This window comes from Stegodyphus dumicola, chromosome 10, assembly GCF_044657685.1.
Source record: "Stegodyphus dumicola isolate Sdum_Otavi_A_Nest chromosome 10, ASM4465768v1".
Lineage (NCBI taxonomy): Eukaryota > Metazoa > Arthropoda > Arachnida > Araneae > Eresidae > Stegodyphus > Stegodyphus dumicola.
Window position 1 is genome coordinate 182661857 of NC_140777.1, and position 17366 is coordinate 182679222.

The 17366-nt window shown below is 33.4% G+C and overlaps 1 protein-coding gene across 7 annotated transcripts in view; it reads left to right on the top strand.

Annotated features, from left to right (window-relative positions):
- The window catches only part of LOC118193858 (disks large homolog 1-like), an 816267-nt gene that overhangs the window by 295649 nt on the left and 503252 nt on the right, over positions 1-17366 (top strand). For all 7 annotated transcript variants that reach the window (XM_085825973.1, XM_085825976.1, XM_085825974.1 and 4 more), the window contains one exon: positions 16359-16490. In XM_085825973.1, coding sequence (XP_085682099.1) covers positions 16359-16490 — 132 coding nt within the window. The remainder of the gene's footprint in view (positions 1-16358; positions 16491-17366) is intronic.

Below are 17366 nucleotides of genomic sequence, written 5' to 3' on the forward strand. Positions count from 1 at the left end.
TGAATTGAATTGAATCTACTTCGTCCAAAGCGCATAGACCGCAATAGAATAAATGCACTCTTTAAAGTTCAGTATATTTATTTACCATAGCAACACTCTGGCGCTAGATTCACTTAACAGCGTTACATTTCGTCCATATTATAACTCAGAATGCATATAAATTTATATCATTTGAAGAATTATCGAATCGTAGCCACATGTTCTATTCAAATACTATAATAAATCTAAAACGATGTATAAAAGAAATTAAGCAAATAAAAAAGAAATAGTTGTTGTTGAAACCTTAGTTTGTTTAGATTGATAACAAATCCACTATTCCGCTAAGTTTCAAATGTAAACAAATATGGCTGCTGTGAAGAAAATTAGGCTTACTAGCCAAACTTAAACAACTTTTAAATTGTTGATAATTCTACAAATATTGCATGCAGGTTAACTAAAGACATAAAAACCTTAACCGGAAGCTAAGAACATAATTCAGTCATTTTCAAAGCAAAAGCACAATTTACTAAAATGAAAGAATAAAAGAAGCTCTCGAAGCCGAGTAACAGAATGGGTATAACAGAATGTATATATATGTATTTATTTACATTTGGAGAGGCCGATTGCCACTCAAAAGGGAGGAGCAAAACTACATCATACAGCTATCCTACATACAAAATTTCAACGTTCTGAGACTACTGGTTTTTGAGTTATGCGAGATACGTGCGTACAGACGCCACGAAAAAATCTCTTCTCAATCCATTTTAAATCAGTTTTAAAATTTTTTTTTTGGGGGGGAAGAAATGTCTTTTAGTCTGTCCATACATACAAATATCACATAAGAACATCGTTAAATTTCATTCGGTATCAGTTAAAATGGATATTTTCGTTGAACTATGGTTCCCTGAATTTTTCGTGATTACAATACTTCCTTTACTGCGTACAAGGAAATACACAGATTCGTTTAGTAATTGAAAATGTTTTAAGCCTTTATGCTTGAAAGAATGATCAACAAAAATAACTGGGCTTTTACATAATAAACGCATATTATGAAATTTTAGTTATAAAAACATGAGAATTTCGTATGAGAAAGTGATATATTAAATTAAATATACATCTTCTTGTTAAGCGATATTTTATTAATCTGAGAAATGATTTTAGTTTCCTTGTCGTCTCTTACATGAGAAGAGTTCACGAGACTTAACTCAGTTTATTATTTATTTATGTATCATGCAAGATTAATGATGTAGTTCCAGCTAATGCATTCCCTACTTCGAGATAATGGCCGACAAGAGATGTTTGAAGAACTCTACAATCTGACTTAATGCACATATGAGGGCATTAAATTCAGTTATGGAAAGGAATGTTTTAGTTGGAAACGGATTTAATCTTAGAAGAGAATGAGTGCTTTAGAACCTTGTCAATACGAGACATAAAGAGAAAAGATATTTCGGATAGATTATGTTGGATTTGTTTTCATAAAAACATAAAACACTAATTGTGTGCTTACAACAGTCAGCTAAAATAGCTATAATAAAAAAGAAAATATATGTATAATGATTTTAATGAGTTCAGATAATGCAGGTTCTCAAAAATATTTAAAATTTCTAGTCAGAATCCAATTATTTAAACGCATTTTTATTTAAATAAAAAAATCTGATGTGTACCCCACGTGACTTCCTTGCACGGAATATTAAATTACACTCATTTTTTCTGGCATTTCATTTAAACTTATTGGATTGAATTAAATCTACTTCCTCGATAGCGCATAAACCACAATAAAATAAGTGGACTCTATAAAATTCACTATATTTGTTTATAGTGACATTCTGGCGCTAGGTTCACTTAACAGAGTTACATTTCGTTCATATTATAACTAAATACATATAAATTTATATCATTTCAAGAATTATCTAATCGTTGCCACATGTTCTATTCAAATACTAAAATAAATCTAGAATGATGTATAAAAGAAATTAAGCAAACAAAACAAAAAAGAAACAGTTTTTCACAGACGATTGAGTATTTCTCATTCAATTAATTCAGTTCTCACTTTGCGACAGGGCAAAAATACATAAAAACTCAAAATATCTCTATTAAAATTTACGAAGTAAATCTTACACACTTATTTCCTCGAAAAAATTCTAGAATGGATTAAACATGATTTAGTTCGCGATAATAAAAGAAGGTGTTATCTTTGTTGTTGGGAAGCTTAGTTTCTCTAGATTGGCAACAAATCCGCTATTTTGCCAAGTTTAAAATGTCCGCCATCACAAAATTAATTAGACTTAGGTGCACTTAAACAACTCCACAAATCCACAAATATTTGATGCAGATTTACTAAAGGCATAAAAACTGTAACCGAAAGATGAGAACAACATAATCAATCAACATAATTAAGCACAAAACGCACAATTTGCAAACATGTAAGAGTAAAGAAACTGAGATCACTGAGCCGGGTAACAGAGGGGATATATACATATATATATATATATATATATATACATGTATTTATGTACGTTTGCTGAGGCCGATTGCAACCAAAATACGAGGTGCACATCTACAGGTTATAGCAGTCATATATACAAAATTTAAACGTTCTGAGGCTACGCGTTTTTGAATTATGAGAGATACGTACGCACGTACGTACAGACGCCACGAAAAAGTCTCTTCAGAATTCATTTTAAATCAGTTTTATAATTTTTTGGTTGGAAAACATTCTTTTATTCTGTCCTTACTTACAGATGTCACGCAAAAACATTGTTAAATTGCATTCGATAGCGATCAAAATGGATATTTTCGTTGAAATAATATGTCTGAAAATTTTCGCGATTTCAATACTTCCTTTTTTCTGCGTACAAGGAAGTAAAAAACTAAAGAGTAGGCATAATGTTCCTAAGAATTGCGTTTTATTGCTTTAAATCGCTTGGTTTATTACTGAATATCAGGCAGATTAAAACTGAATGTTAAATTTCTAATGGCAATACTTTGGCACGGAGAAGATAGGGATATTTAACTTACTATAATGGCAACACATGGCTCTACAATAACCGAATTTTATGATTAAAACTGAAGTATAAATACTTGCATTTTGCCGAATGGCAACTGGTTATGATTTGCTGGAGATAAATGTGTTTTATTTCGAGGAGTGTTGCCACTGCAAGCTTCTAAATCTCTGAGTTCATTAATCAAAAATTTATTAAATTCTTACAAAATGGGCAATAAATAAAAGAACAATTCGAAATTCAAAATTTGGGCTTCGAAATGCACATGTTCTGGTCGAGGATTGACTATATTTATTCAAAACCTTTTTATGGTCATTTACTTTATTTCGTGTGCAATAAGAATTTTATTTGAGACAATTCTTCACGGACATCAGTATTTAAGATGTTATCGTCAAGGCAGGCAAATCATTATTATCTTATAAAATATACAGCATTGGTAAAAATTATTAAATATATTACATTATACATACAAATATCAAATATTATACATGTAAAATATACATACACATATTACGCATAGAAATATGCACACAAATATACATACAAATATTACTCACACAAACATCCAAAAATTATTACAAACATTATTATATGAATATTTTTATAGTATCATTCTGAATATTTCTGCAGTACGAACGAAAGTCACAAACACAGACTCGACCTTTTATTATATTTAAAGATTTCATATTTTGTAAACATTTAGGAGTCTTTGATTAACAAACTCAACTACCTAAAACCGAGCGATGGCAACACTGTACGAAAAGAAAAACTTTTTTTTTATTTTCAGCGCGCGAAACTGTGTATCGGAAATTTTAAAGATACGGTCATTTAAAAATTATTTTGCGATATTGTTGTTGAATCTTATGGTTTAAATAAGAAGAATGTTGACTGTAAGATGTAATGTAATAGCTTCCAGAGCTCCAACTAATGATTTCACATTACGTATGCAAAAGGAAAAGTGCTTGACATTACAAACTTATCATAACCCACGCTTTAAATAAAAATGAAACACTATTTCGCAGATGACGATGAAATTTATTTCATCTTAGGAAAACAATTTCTGTTCTGAAGATTTCACTCCCACGTTAGAGAAATACAAATAAATTAAGTACGAAAACAAATTTACAACCACCTCTTCGCTTTTTAATTCGACGCCTTGAGCACAAACCTGTAACATAAATCGATAAAATGCTGTTAAAAGGGGACTCGTATACTTTAAAACTCTTAACATCTTCGAATATGTGACAAATGCTAGAATTGGGATAACTTATTTATTTTAAAAGCAATTACTTTCACCTTTTCACAGCTGATTACATAATATAGCTGCTTTCTGAACTAGTAACCAGAAAGTTTGTGTTGCCACAAATATTGTTATAATTCAATCTGCTTTGTGACAAAATTTTTTATGCATTCACGTTATGTTTCCACCTCGTGCGCACAGGTTAAAACATTATAGGGATTTATATTTATTTTAACAAATAATTTAAATTTTAGTTCAGACCTTCCTATAAGCCTTTATTTCCTTAATTGTCAGTGCCGGAATAGTTAAAATTTGGTAGCGCGCGTGCGAGAATGCAAATTCTACTTTGAGGAGGAAAGTTTAAATACCGAGCTTTTAGAAGAGAAGTTAAAGAGCGTTGGACTCTTGCAGCCGTCTCTGCCGTAGGTACAATTGGCTGATTGCTGCTTTAAGTGGCTTAAATGCATTTATCTGCTGCTACTAGTTTTAGAAGGGGGACGAAGTTCGGTATTTCGCTGAGCCCTGTAGGTTAGTTTAGCCTTTGTTAAACATTTCAACTGTTGATTTTCTGTTATCTACTTTTCAGTTACCTCCCAAGTGGAGGCGAAGTTTGTTAGCGTCGAGTTGACGCAGTGTAAATTTTAAAGATTTAATAAAGGGTTTGAATCCATCTTCTGTGTAGTTTCCTGCTACTCCTGTATACAGATAGTAGTTAACCCACCTGGACACTACAACAGTCTATTGCATAATTCAATTTCATATTTAATGTATAACTTTTATAACATTTGAAAACTACTGTGAATCGAAAATCCTAAGAATTTCATGTTAAATTTTTATTTTCAGTTGAGTTTATTAAATGTATTTTATCAAAAAAAATGTGTAATGTTTTTGTGCATAAAAGTTTCGAATATTAAAATATTCATCGGATTTTTGATTCAGTTAGAAGGTAGTGCTCATATAAAGAATTCCATCAAGTTTCACAAGTATCATTAGTCATTTTAAAAAATCATGCACTCGAGGTGGAAACCTGACGTGAACGCATAAAAATTGTTGTCACGAAGCAGATTAAATTATAAAACTATTTGTATCAGCACAAACTTTCTGGTTACTAGTTCAGAAAGCAGCTATGTTATGTAGTCAGCCGTAAAAAGTTGGAAGTAATTGCTTTTAAAATAAATAAGTTATTCCAATTCTTGCAACAGTCACATATTCGAAGATCTTATGGGTTTTAAGGTGTACGAGGCCCTTAATTTTATTTATTTGGAAATCCACGAGTTTTGTTTTGCTTCAGGCTATTAAAAACGCGACTTAACCTTTAAAATACATCTCCTTGTTGGAAGCATCGAACTCAAACAACGCGGAAAATTGTCCCAGTCCATTCATTCTTCGATCGTTAAGCGCTGGTGACTGAAAATCGATTGAGCCAGGTGGGCTTATTATTAAAATTCTATGTTTGTTGTTGGTGTTGCTGTTGTGTTAAAGCTTGCCATTTCGAACTTTGTTTCAGCTTGCACCAGAACTGTTTAGAAGTTTGTTTACTCAACTAGGAAGCATCGCTCAAGAGATCCTTAAGTAAGCATCATCCTGATCTCCAATAAGGGGTGGAGACGTGTTTGGATAGATAATGAAAGTTCGTTCGATCTTTTTGAGACGCCCGCAGGGGATGAAAGATACATCATGAAGGTCTTTGTTGCGATGAAGTCTTGTAAGAACCGATTAACTTCGAGAACTAGAAAGATACAGTTTGCACTGGTGATTATCTTTGGAAAAGGGATGCATTTTTGGAAGATTGCAATCAAGCGAGCAAAGGAAGTTCGATAATTTTGTCAAACGTCAATGACTTCCATTAACGTAAATTGTGTGTAAATTCTTTTTTGGGTTATTCGTTTATTGTTAAATTTCTGCACTAGAAGAAATCCGTACATGAGTTAACATTTTGATAGTAAGGTAACCTTGCCTCCCCCTTCCCCAAAAAATGTCACCGGACTTTGCACGAATACATTGAAAAATATATATGCAATACCTGCATCAATCTTCATTTTTTCAAGGTATGCAGTAGTACACTGCGAAAAAAAATCTGATGTGTACACCACATGACTTCCTTGTACGGAATATTAAATTATACGCATTTTGTTCTTGCATTTCATTTAAACTTATCGGATTGAATTAAATCTACTTCATCGATAGCGCATAAACCACAATAGAAAAAATGAACTCTTTAAAATTCACAATATTTGTTTACCATAGCGTACAATCACGTAACAACGTTATATTTCGTTCATATTATAACTCAGAATGCACAAAATGTATATTATTTGAAGAATTATCTAATCTTTGCCACACGTTCTATTCAAATATTATAATAAATCTAGAACGATGTATAAAAGAAAGTAAGCAAAAAAGAAACAGTTTTTCATTGACGATTCAGTATTTCTCATTCAATTAATTCAGTTCTCACTTCGCAAGAAGGCAAAAATACATAAAAATTCAAAATATCTGAATTAAAAATTACGAAGTAAATCCTACACACTTATTTCCTCGGAAAAATTTCAGAAAGGTTTAAGCATGATTTAATTCGCAATAATAAATGAAGGCGTTATCTTTGTTGTTGTTAAGCGTAGTCTCTCTAGATTGGCAACAAATCTACTATTCTGGTATTTCAAATGTAAACAAACATGGCCGCCATGTTATTTAAAAATTAGGCTTAGCGGCACTTAAACAGCTTTTAAATTGTTAATAATTCTACAAATATTGCTTGCAGGATTTCCTAAAGTCATAAAAACCTTAATCGGAAGATAAGAACAACATACTTCAATCATTTTTAAAGCAAAAAATGTACAATTTACAAAAATATAAGAGTAAAGAAACTGAGATCAATGAGCCGCGTAACAGAGTGGATATATATATAAAAATATATTTATATACGTTTGGCACGGATGATTACAACCAAAATACGAGGTTCACATCTACATGTTATATGAGTCCTATATACAAAATTTCAAAGTTCTGAGGCTACTCGTTTTTGAGTTATGTGAGAAACATACGTACATACGTACGTACAGATACTACGAAAAGGTCTCTTCAGAATTCGTTTTAAAGCAGTTTTATAATTTTTTTGGAGAAAAAGACTCTTTTATTCAGTCCTTACGTACAGATGTCACACAAAAACATCGTTAAATTGCATTCGATAGCGGACAAAATGGATATTTTCGTTATGCTGCCTGAAACGTTTCGCGATTACAATACTTGCTTTTTACTTCGTACAAGGAAGTAAAAATGGGACAGTTCAATTATCTCTCGTTATACTGGACCGATTGTCGAAATTTAACTTACGTTTTCCAGGTCTCGAAAGCGCGACTTAGAATACATATTAGATTTATATACAGCTTTGTTCAAACATAAGTATTTTGACACAAAATCAGACTTTTTCTGAAATAACACACCAATCGTTTTCCATATTTCGATTCTACGACTCAAATTATGCCAAAGTGCCAAGTTTTGTAAAAATTGCGCGAGTTGTTCTTAAAAAAATAGTGTACAAAACATTTTAGCTCCTCAATGTTAATTGAATTTGATATATATTTATTGATAGCTCTTTTTTATTAAACCTTTTTGATTCTTCCTTTCATATTTCGAAATTTAGTTTAATTCCAAATAAAATTCATCCATTTTTTTAGGTTTTATTTTTTAAATTTGTATTTTAAAATTTTTTTAATAAATTTTTCGGAAACCCTTTTGAATTATAACGTATAAAAGTTTTACCATCATCTTAAAGCAGATGTATTTCTAAGTATACCTGCAAAGAATGAGAGTTTTTTAATTCACAATTTCCTAAAATATACGTGAATGTACATACTGGGGATTTTCGAAATTTGCCATATTTGTTATTAACGCTAATAACGCCAAATGTGGTTTACTAACTTTGTTAAAATTATTAGTCCAAAGGGGCTTTGTTCCTGAAGGGCTATTGTTTTCGTTTTGCGATTTTGCGTTGAATCACTATAAATGTCCGTTTCACTTTTCAAACTGTTGCCACCCAAAGTTAGAGTCCTGCATTATATTTGAAGAAATTAAATAATGAAAAATCTGCATAAATGTATGTATAATTATCGCATTGTGGTAAAACAACGGTACATAGAGCCGTCGGATTTTGAATGACGTATTTCTCCTACGAACATGGGCATGTGGAAGACCAAATTTGAAGTTTAAAATTTGTTTTATGAACGATTTCGCATTTTGTAATCCTTTAACGAATTTTTTATTAACAGACTCAACGATTTCAAAGCTAGCAATGGCAACACTCTATGGGGAAAAAAAAACCTTTTCCAGCGTGCGGAACTGTGTATCGGAAATTCTAAAGATAGGCTCATTTTAAAATTATTTTGCGACGACAAAACGTTCAAAAACGCTCCTTTGGACGTAATTTAAAATCTGAAACCTTTCAGATTTTTTTTATAGTCCAAAAGGGCTTTGTTCCTGAAGGACTATTGTTTGAAAGTATGAACGATGACCTTTTCTTCCGGTCGTGTACAGTGAAAGAAAGGAAGGAAAAATAGGTTGCTATAAATTAAGAAGTTTGCCGAGTGAATTACGTCTGGCGAAAAAAAAAAAAAAAAGTGCCAAGGTAAATTTTTAAATTTGTCCATAAATGTCTCACCAAAGAGTACAAAATTATATTTAAAAAACTAAATTATAAGGAATCGGCATGAATGTATGTATGTTTCTCGCATTGTGATAAAACAACCGTACCTAGAGGTACCCAATTTTAAAATACCGTACGTCTTCACACGAATATAGGTATCTGGAAGCCCAAATTTGGAATTAGTTTAGTATCTATATCATATTTTGTAAAGCATTTATGAGTTTTTGATTAAGAAACTCATGGATTTCAAAGCGAGCTATGGCAACACTGTACGAAAAAATCTCCAGTTTATCTCCAGTGTTGCAGGACTGTGTATCGGAAATTCTAAAGATATGCTCTTTTAAAGTATTTTGTAATATTGCTGTTAAATGGAATTTTATGGTTTAAGGGGTTTTGGAACACCAAAATGTTTTGCATTTTCAAATTCTCTACACTTTTATCTTTCTAAAAATACCATTCTTTAATCTCTATGAAAATTAGAACTGTAAAAAATCTAGTTTTAATTTGTCATCGATTGCTTTGATCAATGAGGATTTTTACATAATACCCGTTTTTCTCCAAACGTATTTTTTTTATACGCGAGGTATCTTTTATCAGGAAATACTGCTCACAGGTATCTAAAATTTCTATGGCTTATTTATTAAGTTTCCTAATATTTACTGAAACGAACTTTTTGTAATAAACTTAGAAAAGTGCTAAATTTTACTATGCCTAACAAAATATTCTGTAAATTAATCTAAAATAAAAAATGGTTCAAAAGCTCATGTCAGTATAATCAGATAGGTATACTTTAACTACACAAAAAATTTGAAGCGTGTACCTACAGCAAATTTTGAGAAAAGGTACATCGAAAATGGCCAATTTAACATTGCTGGTATGGGTTACTGATACCCCTTAAGTGCAAAGAACATGATATTTAGTAATAAAGGTAACACACAAAACGTTAAAAAACGCCCTTTTTGGTGTAATATGAAATCCGTAGCATATTCGTAAAGTATATGAAAGCTTTCAGATTTCCTTTTTTGTTCCTTTTTTAATTGCTTTAAAATAAAAGTTTTACTGAAAACACTTTTAGAAGATGTTCCCCCCCCCCGCCCGAGGAGCCTACATTTTATACTTCAAATTTTCGATGCACCCGTTTTAACATAAATCTCAGCACAACTTTAAAAATGCTTTCAAGACTTATCTTTCTCACCGCCATTTATTATTTATTCTTTGTTGAATATTTATCGGACAACACGAAGAAATTTATTTTCTGCGAATTTCACCGTATTTAAGTGTTTACAACCAATTAACAACAGGCTGTTAAATTTTGTCATAAATCAGACTTGAGCATATTTTTAGTCGAAAAAAAAGGCATGTTTAAGCTGCATCAATGTTGAACTAAGCTTCTTTCTAAGAAATGATTCGATAGTTTAACGCCGCGTCAAGAAATCCTTTTAAACACGTTCTCAAAAGATGACAGGTATTCAAACATTTGTTCTAAGCACTAATGGATTCCTTGAATAAACTAAACCCTCTTAAAACGAGGCTTTCTACTATTAGTCGGAGTTTAAAAAAATTGTTTGAAACATTTATTGGCGAAGAATGGTAGAGAAGGTTTTTTTCCCCTTGGCTGTTAAAAGACTGTAAATATGGTACTTTTTTTCCACTTCATTTTTAAACCAAACAGAAATTTTGAAGAAATGAGTGGCAACACTGTGTCTGAGAGTGGGGGTTTGAAGGTGGGATATGACAAGTGTAAACGGCGATTGTGATTTCGCGCTTACGTATTAAATAACCTCCTCATTTAGACAGCTTTAAGATTTAATAAAATATATGAGTAAATTTCATTATCATTATGTGTCACGTTTGTCCTATTTTTGTTGCAGGAAATAGCAAAACGAAGAAAATAAATTCGCTTGATATAAATAGACCTGTAGAGACGTATAGGTTTATTTTGAAAGCAGGAGAGATGAAAAATGAGTAATGCCCTCGTCGGGACTCGAACCACGGACCTCTCAAATACGCGCCGAGTGTGCTGACCATTACACCACGAAGGCATGCTAAGAAGGCGGGAGAAAACCTTATATACTCTCCTTTCAAAGGCAGACTGGGGATTAGGGGACCCAGTCGCCAAATCCCGGTGATGGAGAATCATCATCCAACACCTTTTGTTTAGTTAGGGCGCTACTGTAAAGAGATTAGGTTATTACGAAGCAGGAGAGATGACAATGAGCAATACCCTCTCCAGGACTCGAACCACGGACCTCTCGAGTACGTGTCGAGTATGCTGACCATTACACCACGAAGGCATGCTAAGAAGGCGGGAGAAACACCTTATAAGGACTAGATTTGATTTACGGTTTTGTCACGTGTATTCTTCGCGAATGTGCAATAATAAATTTCTGTAATGCTATTCTACACTGGTGAAATAAATTAAGAGAACTTGCATATTTTATTGAATTGTATGAAAAGAACTGAACTGAAAGAAAAACTACTGCTTTTAGATAAAAATGCAGATCTTGTACGGCAAATGCGTAAGGTGGCACGTGTGAGTAGGCGGAGCCAGCAGAAGAACAGGCTTTATAAGCGCGTGGAGGGTAAGACGAATTGCGTTCGCTAGCACACGTTGGGGAAGTTTTTGGTGTTATCTTGCATCAATCAGTTAAATTCACATCGGAACATTAAAAATGAGTAACCACCAACATTTAGATGATGGAATGAGGTGGCGAAATTAGAGGCAGGCCAATCGCAAGTCCAGATAAGCAGAGACTTTAATTTAACGCCCAGCGTTATGTGTAACCTATGGAAAAGTTCCAGGTTACTAGATCCATCGAGAGAAAACCTGGGCAAGGTCGTCCAAGAAACACGACGGCCAGAGAAGATCGTTATTTGTCCATTTTAGCGAAGCGTAACAGAGGGGCTTCAGCTTCTCCGCTCTCTCGGGACCTGTATGCAGCCATAGGAACCCGTGTAACAAGGGTGACTGTTTCCAAAATACTAAATAAGAGAGAATTATTTGCCAGAAGACCGGCTGTTTGCGTTCCACTCACGTCTACGGACAGGAGAGTCCGATTAGCATGGTGCAGTCAGCATAGTGATTGGAGTACGGAGCAATGGGCGACCGTTCTGTTCACCGACGAGTCCCGTTTTAGCCTAAACACCGATTCTCGCCGTACTTTCATATGGAGAGAGCCAGGGACCCCCTACCTACCCTCCAATGTCCGCGAAATCAACAATTATGGCGGTGGCGGTGTAATGGTCTGGGCAGGCATCATGTTGGATGGCCGCACACCTCTCCATGTCTTTGACAGAGGATCTGTGACTGGTGTGAGATATAGAGATGAGGTCTTGGATCAATATGTTCGCCTGGGGTGCAGTGGGCACCTAGTTCATCTTACAGGACGATAACGCGAAGCCACATAGAGCTCTTCTGGTCGAAGAATTTCTCGCGAGTGAGGATATTCGTCAGATGAATTCGCCAGCCAGGTTTCCAGACCTCAACCCTATAGAGCATGTTTGGGACGCTCTGGGGAGGGCAATTGCAAATCGCAACGCAATAGCGTTGCTGAATGAGTGGGACCAATTGCCCAGGCACTGATAAACTGCCCTATTTCCAGTATGACAACACGCTGCGAGGCCTGTATGGCTGTAAGAGGGGACCATACCCCCTATTAACCCATTTCTTTTGTGTCTTCTGAAACCGCTGTTTCAGACCTTCAGACTCCCCTCCCATGAGTGTCACACACGAACATGTGTGTCTACTATAACTGTTGAATGTTTATTTTGTTTGTATTATATCAATTTATATTCACACTATTATTATATATTATAATATAATATACATATTATTTAACCAAAGTTTATTAAAATCTGTCCCGTAGTTCTGGAGATCGTAGATCAAATATGAAAATTTTCTTAAATTTCTTTGCAGAGTGTATTTGCAATGCTATCTATTTATTTGAAAGCTATTCTAAAAAGTCTCTAAAATAGAAAATGTGGATATCTACAATGCATGAGAAGGTTGTCTAAGGAGAAGGATGCTTTTGTGGAGGAATTTCTGTAAAACATTGTCCCGTATTCACTTCACACATGCGACATGCGACGGAGGACGTGGGCATCACCCCTCTACAAATACGGTTAATCGGTATAGCGCCACGTCCACCTTTATCTAGATAACCATACGTATTCATTGTGCTAATATACTAATACATAAACATACATACAAATTTGGTACTTAATAATTAGCTTCACACATGCGGTAAAGCACAAAGACGCCCATGTAACCAGCCACGGGATCGAATGCAGATTGAATTGCAGTAATCAGGGGCTTTGCAGATTGGCCGCTGGTTGGCAAGCGTATTGAAAGCTGTAGTTAATTTGTAGAGCAACAGAAAAATATAATTAGTCAATATGAAGTTCCTATTGCCACAACAAGAATAAAATACTGTAAAATAATGCAGTAACAATAACTACAAAATCTCGCCGTGAAGCACAAAAGGAAAAGATTATAAAAACCAAACTAAGATTTCTCATTATTTACCTATTTATTTATTTATTTGTTGTTTAGTTCTGTATTACTATGCAGTAATTTTTTGTTGCTGTTTCAACAGAATACGAACTTAAGACTGAATGATTACATTATTTTTTTATACTATCTGTGTACACTCTGCACACACAGAAAAAAAAGGCCAGTTCTATATCATCCGTTCTACTGGTGTGACTGTCGTGATTTAATTTCCGTTTTCATGTCTCTAAAGCACGATTTAGGAAACACATATATAGCGTTGTTCTAACATAGGTATTTTGATTTTCCATATTTCGGTTCTACAAAATATTAAATTTTCTGAAAAATGGTCAGAAGCTCACTGAGAAATTAAAAAATTTATCCTGGTGGAATTTTTTTTTTAAAATTGTGCTAATAATAATTCACTTAACGAAATTCTAAATTAAGGTAACCTAGTTTCCTGCAGAAAAAAGAAACTACATTGTTCATCCTTTGAAATAATTTTAATAACGTGCGTAAATCACATTTGAAGTTATCATCCCTTATAACAAATATGACAAATTTCAAAACGCGCTAATGTATTAATTCGTGTGTATCTTGGAAAATTTTGAATAAAAACTCTAATTTATTGTCTACACATTAAGGGGGGGGACAAAACTTTATAGCCTGTAATTCAAATGTTTTTCCGAAAAATTTATAAAACGTATTCAAAAATACGAATTTAAAAAATAAATCAGTAAATATCTGAGATTTTTATTAGGATGGAATCTAAATTTATGAAAGAACAAATAAAGTAAGTTCAACACAAGTAATATATTAACAAATATAACAATTAACACTGAGGAGCTAAATTTTTGTGAGATAATATTTTAAAAACTACTAAAGCGATTTTTGCAAAACTTGGCACTTTGGCCATAATTTGCGTCTTAGAATCGAAATATGGCGAAAACAAAATCTGCATTTCATTTCAGAAAAGATCTGATTCTTGTGTCAAAACACCCAAGTTAGAACAATGCTATGTATAAAACTAATATATATTTAATAATATATATATACTAATATACGTTTTATATCGCGCTTATATATATACTAATATATATATATACTAATATATATATATATACTAATATATATTTTATATTGCGCTTTCAAAACATGAAAAATTAAAATTAAACTTCGTTAGTAGGCTCATTCGAACGGGAGATACAAAACTGTCTTATTTTTTTCGGGGTGTGTGTGTGGTGGGGGCATATAATATACATATTATTTTCACTTATTTTTGATTAAAATAATACTGCATAACGGAATAAAAAAATGTTACATATGACACATTAAAAATGTTTAAAATTTTACCAATTATATGGCTCATTAAAGTTAAATTAAATCGAAGGTAACTTATTGTTCAGCTGCAGCTCATGTGCTGATGATTCCGATTGCATCGCGATGCAAATTTAGATAGACTATGAAATTTTAATCTATATACATAAAGAAGGAAGTCTGTTTGTCCTCTAATAACTCAGTCACTACTATAGCAATTGTCCCCAAACTTTCTACCATTTTTTTTCTGGGTTCTGAAAAAGGTCGACGTCGACATTTTTCCGAAAACAAAAAGCTCGGAGATATTAATTAAAAACTAGGAAAAACGATCATTTTCGCTCTCATTTTTCCCAGTGGCAACAGTCTCGCAAGCTGGAGATGAATATATGCTTTATTTCGAAAGTCGTTGCCACTGCTCGCTTTCAAATCCTAGAGTTTGTTATTAAAATATTTCTAAGTTTTGCGATGCAATAAAAATAGCATCGCCAAAGATTCAATACATTATTCCCGATTCCAAAAATTCATGGGAAGCCATTTCGACTCTTCCCATCTTCGTACGATTTTAATCAGTCGAAATATTAATTAAAAACACCGAAAGCGCTAATTTTCGTACTCATTTTTCTGGGTGGCAACAGTTTCGGGAGTTGGAGATAAAAATGCTTTTATTTCGAAAAGTGTTGCTACTGCTCGCTTTTAAATCGTAGAGTTTGTTCATCAAAAATTTGTAAGCTTTATAATATATATATATATATATATATAAAGAAGAATGTCTGTTCGCGTAATTAATTTCTGATTAACTATAACCTATTTTTTGCCTAATTTAATCGACTGAAATTGTATATAGGCGAAATATTGAATGGAAGTTGAGCTTTTACGACCCTTTGATTAGAAAGACGAAAATCGTTGAAAACTGCGTGCCGTTGTTGTTGATATAATGAGAGATTTTTGTATCGAAATTTTTTATGTGGGTTCCATATCGCCCAAGACTGAAAAACGTATGGCTATGAATCTTATTTTTTGCATCGTTATTAGAGAAGAATTAGAGCGGTATTGTTCGCTTTGTTATTAAATACATTACTCTCAATCTAACTTAACTGCCATCGGGTACTTCCGATAGTTTAACACGATTTAATTATAATTTATGTAATTTAATAATCATATTTATCCCCAAACCACTGGTGACAGTCAAGGTCATTTGTCATCGATGACTTGTGGATTGGTTGCCATCGGTGCAAAGCAGTTAGTATAGTAGCAATTATTTCCAAAACACGTGGATGATAAATGCTTAGTAAACGTACCGTAATGTAACTTCTATCGAGCACTTTGGAAAGCTTCCGCTAAGGAGGTTTCTGACATTAAAAATATTGTTTCCTTTCGGCTTTATCCTTTGTTTATGCAAAACTGTGGTTGCTTGGAACTACTGGAATAGTTGAGATTTTGCTGCAATTACTGTAAAGTTGCACAACTATTTGTTTACATCCAAGTGAGTTTTGAAAGCGTGACAGACCTCTTCAAGACACTGCGTCTATGCGAAGAGACACTTTAACGAACGATAAAGGAGAGAGTGTGTTTATGGAAGCACCTAAATATAACCTTTTGGGCTCAAATATGCGTCATTATCTGTTATCATCGTTGTTGTAGTTTCGTGTACATAGCTTATGGTGTATTTATTTTTATATTTTACAGAAGTACCGTTATGACGAAGATGAACCAACGCCTCTTAAGGATTTTTCTGGTCTGGACGGACTATCCCGCTCTTTGTTGGAGGGACGAGGATCCGAACAGTTCGTACCTAGTCTTCCAGAATCTCCTAGAAAGGTGAGTGGAACACGCTTTGCTTTGGAAGTGGATGGACTGTTTATGATTGCAGAGGCCTCCACTTATGCATGACTTATAAAGCATGTGCATGATGATTTAAATCAAGAAGGGCTATTATAGATCTTAGTGCCGTAAACATCGTGGCAAAAATATTGCGGAAGAAAACGTCGCGGAGGAAACAACCCAAGGCGAAAACGTCGTAGAGTACACTGCGGGAGGGGGGGGGAGGGAAAGACAGTTCTATATCTCCCTTCTACTGGGCCAATTGACAAAATTCAAATTGCGTTTTTCATGTCTCGAAAGCGCGACTTAGCATATATATTAGATTTATATATAGCATTGTTGTAACATAGGTATTTTGATACAAAAATAGGACTTTTTCTGAAATGACATCCCAATTTTTTTCCATATTTCGAGTCTACGACTAAAATTATACCTAGCTATTAAATTTTGTAAAATTTGGTGCGAAATTCACGGAGAAATTAAAAAATTTATCTTGGCACAATTTTTTTCTTTAGTTTTCGCCAAGAATAATTCACTTGGCAAACTTCTTAATATATGGCAACCCATTTTTCTTTCCCTTCCATTATGCCGGAGCAGAAAAAAGGTACCTCGTTCCTATCTTTTTACATTGTGCATGAGCGGGAAAAGTAACTGTCAAATAATTTTAGCAAAGTGGCTAAACCACATTTGATGTTACAAATATCCCAAATTTGAAAACGCGCCAATATATAAATTGACGTATAGCTTCGGAAATTGTGAATAAAATGTAATTTTTGGCAGGGGTATGCTTTGAAATACGTCTACTTTAAGATGATGGTAAAATTTTTATAGATTATAATTAAATTTTTTTTTTGAAAAATTTATAAAAATTAT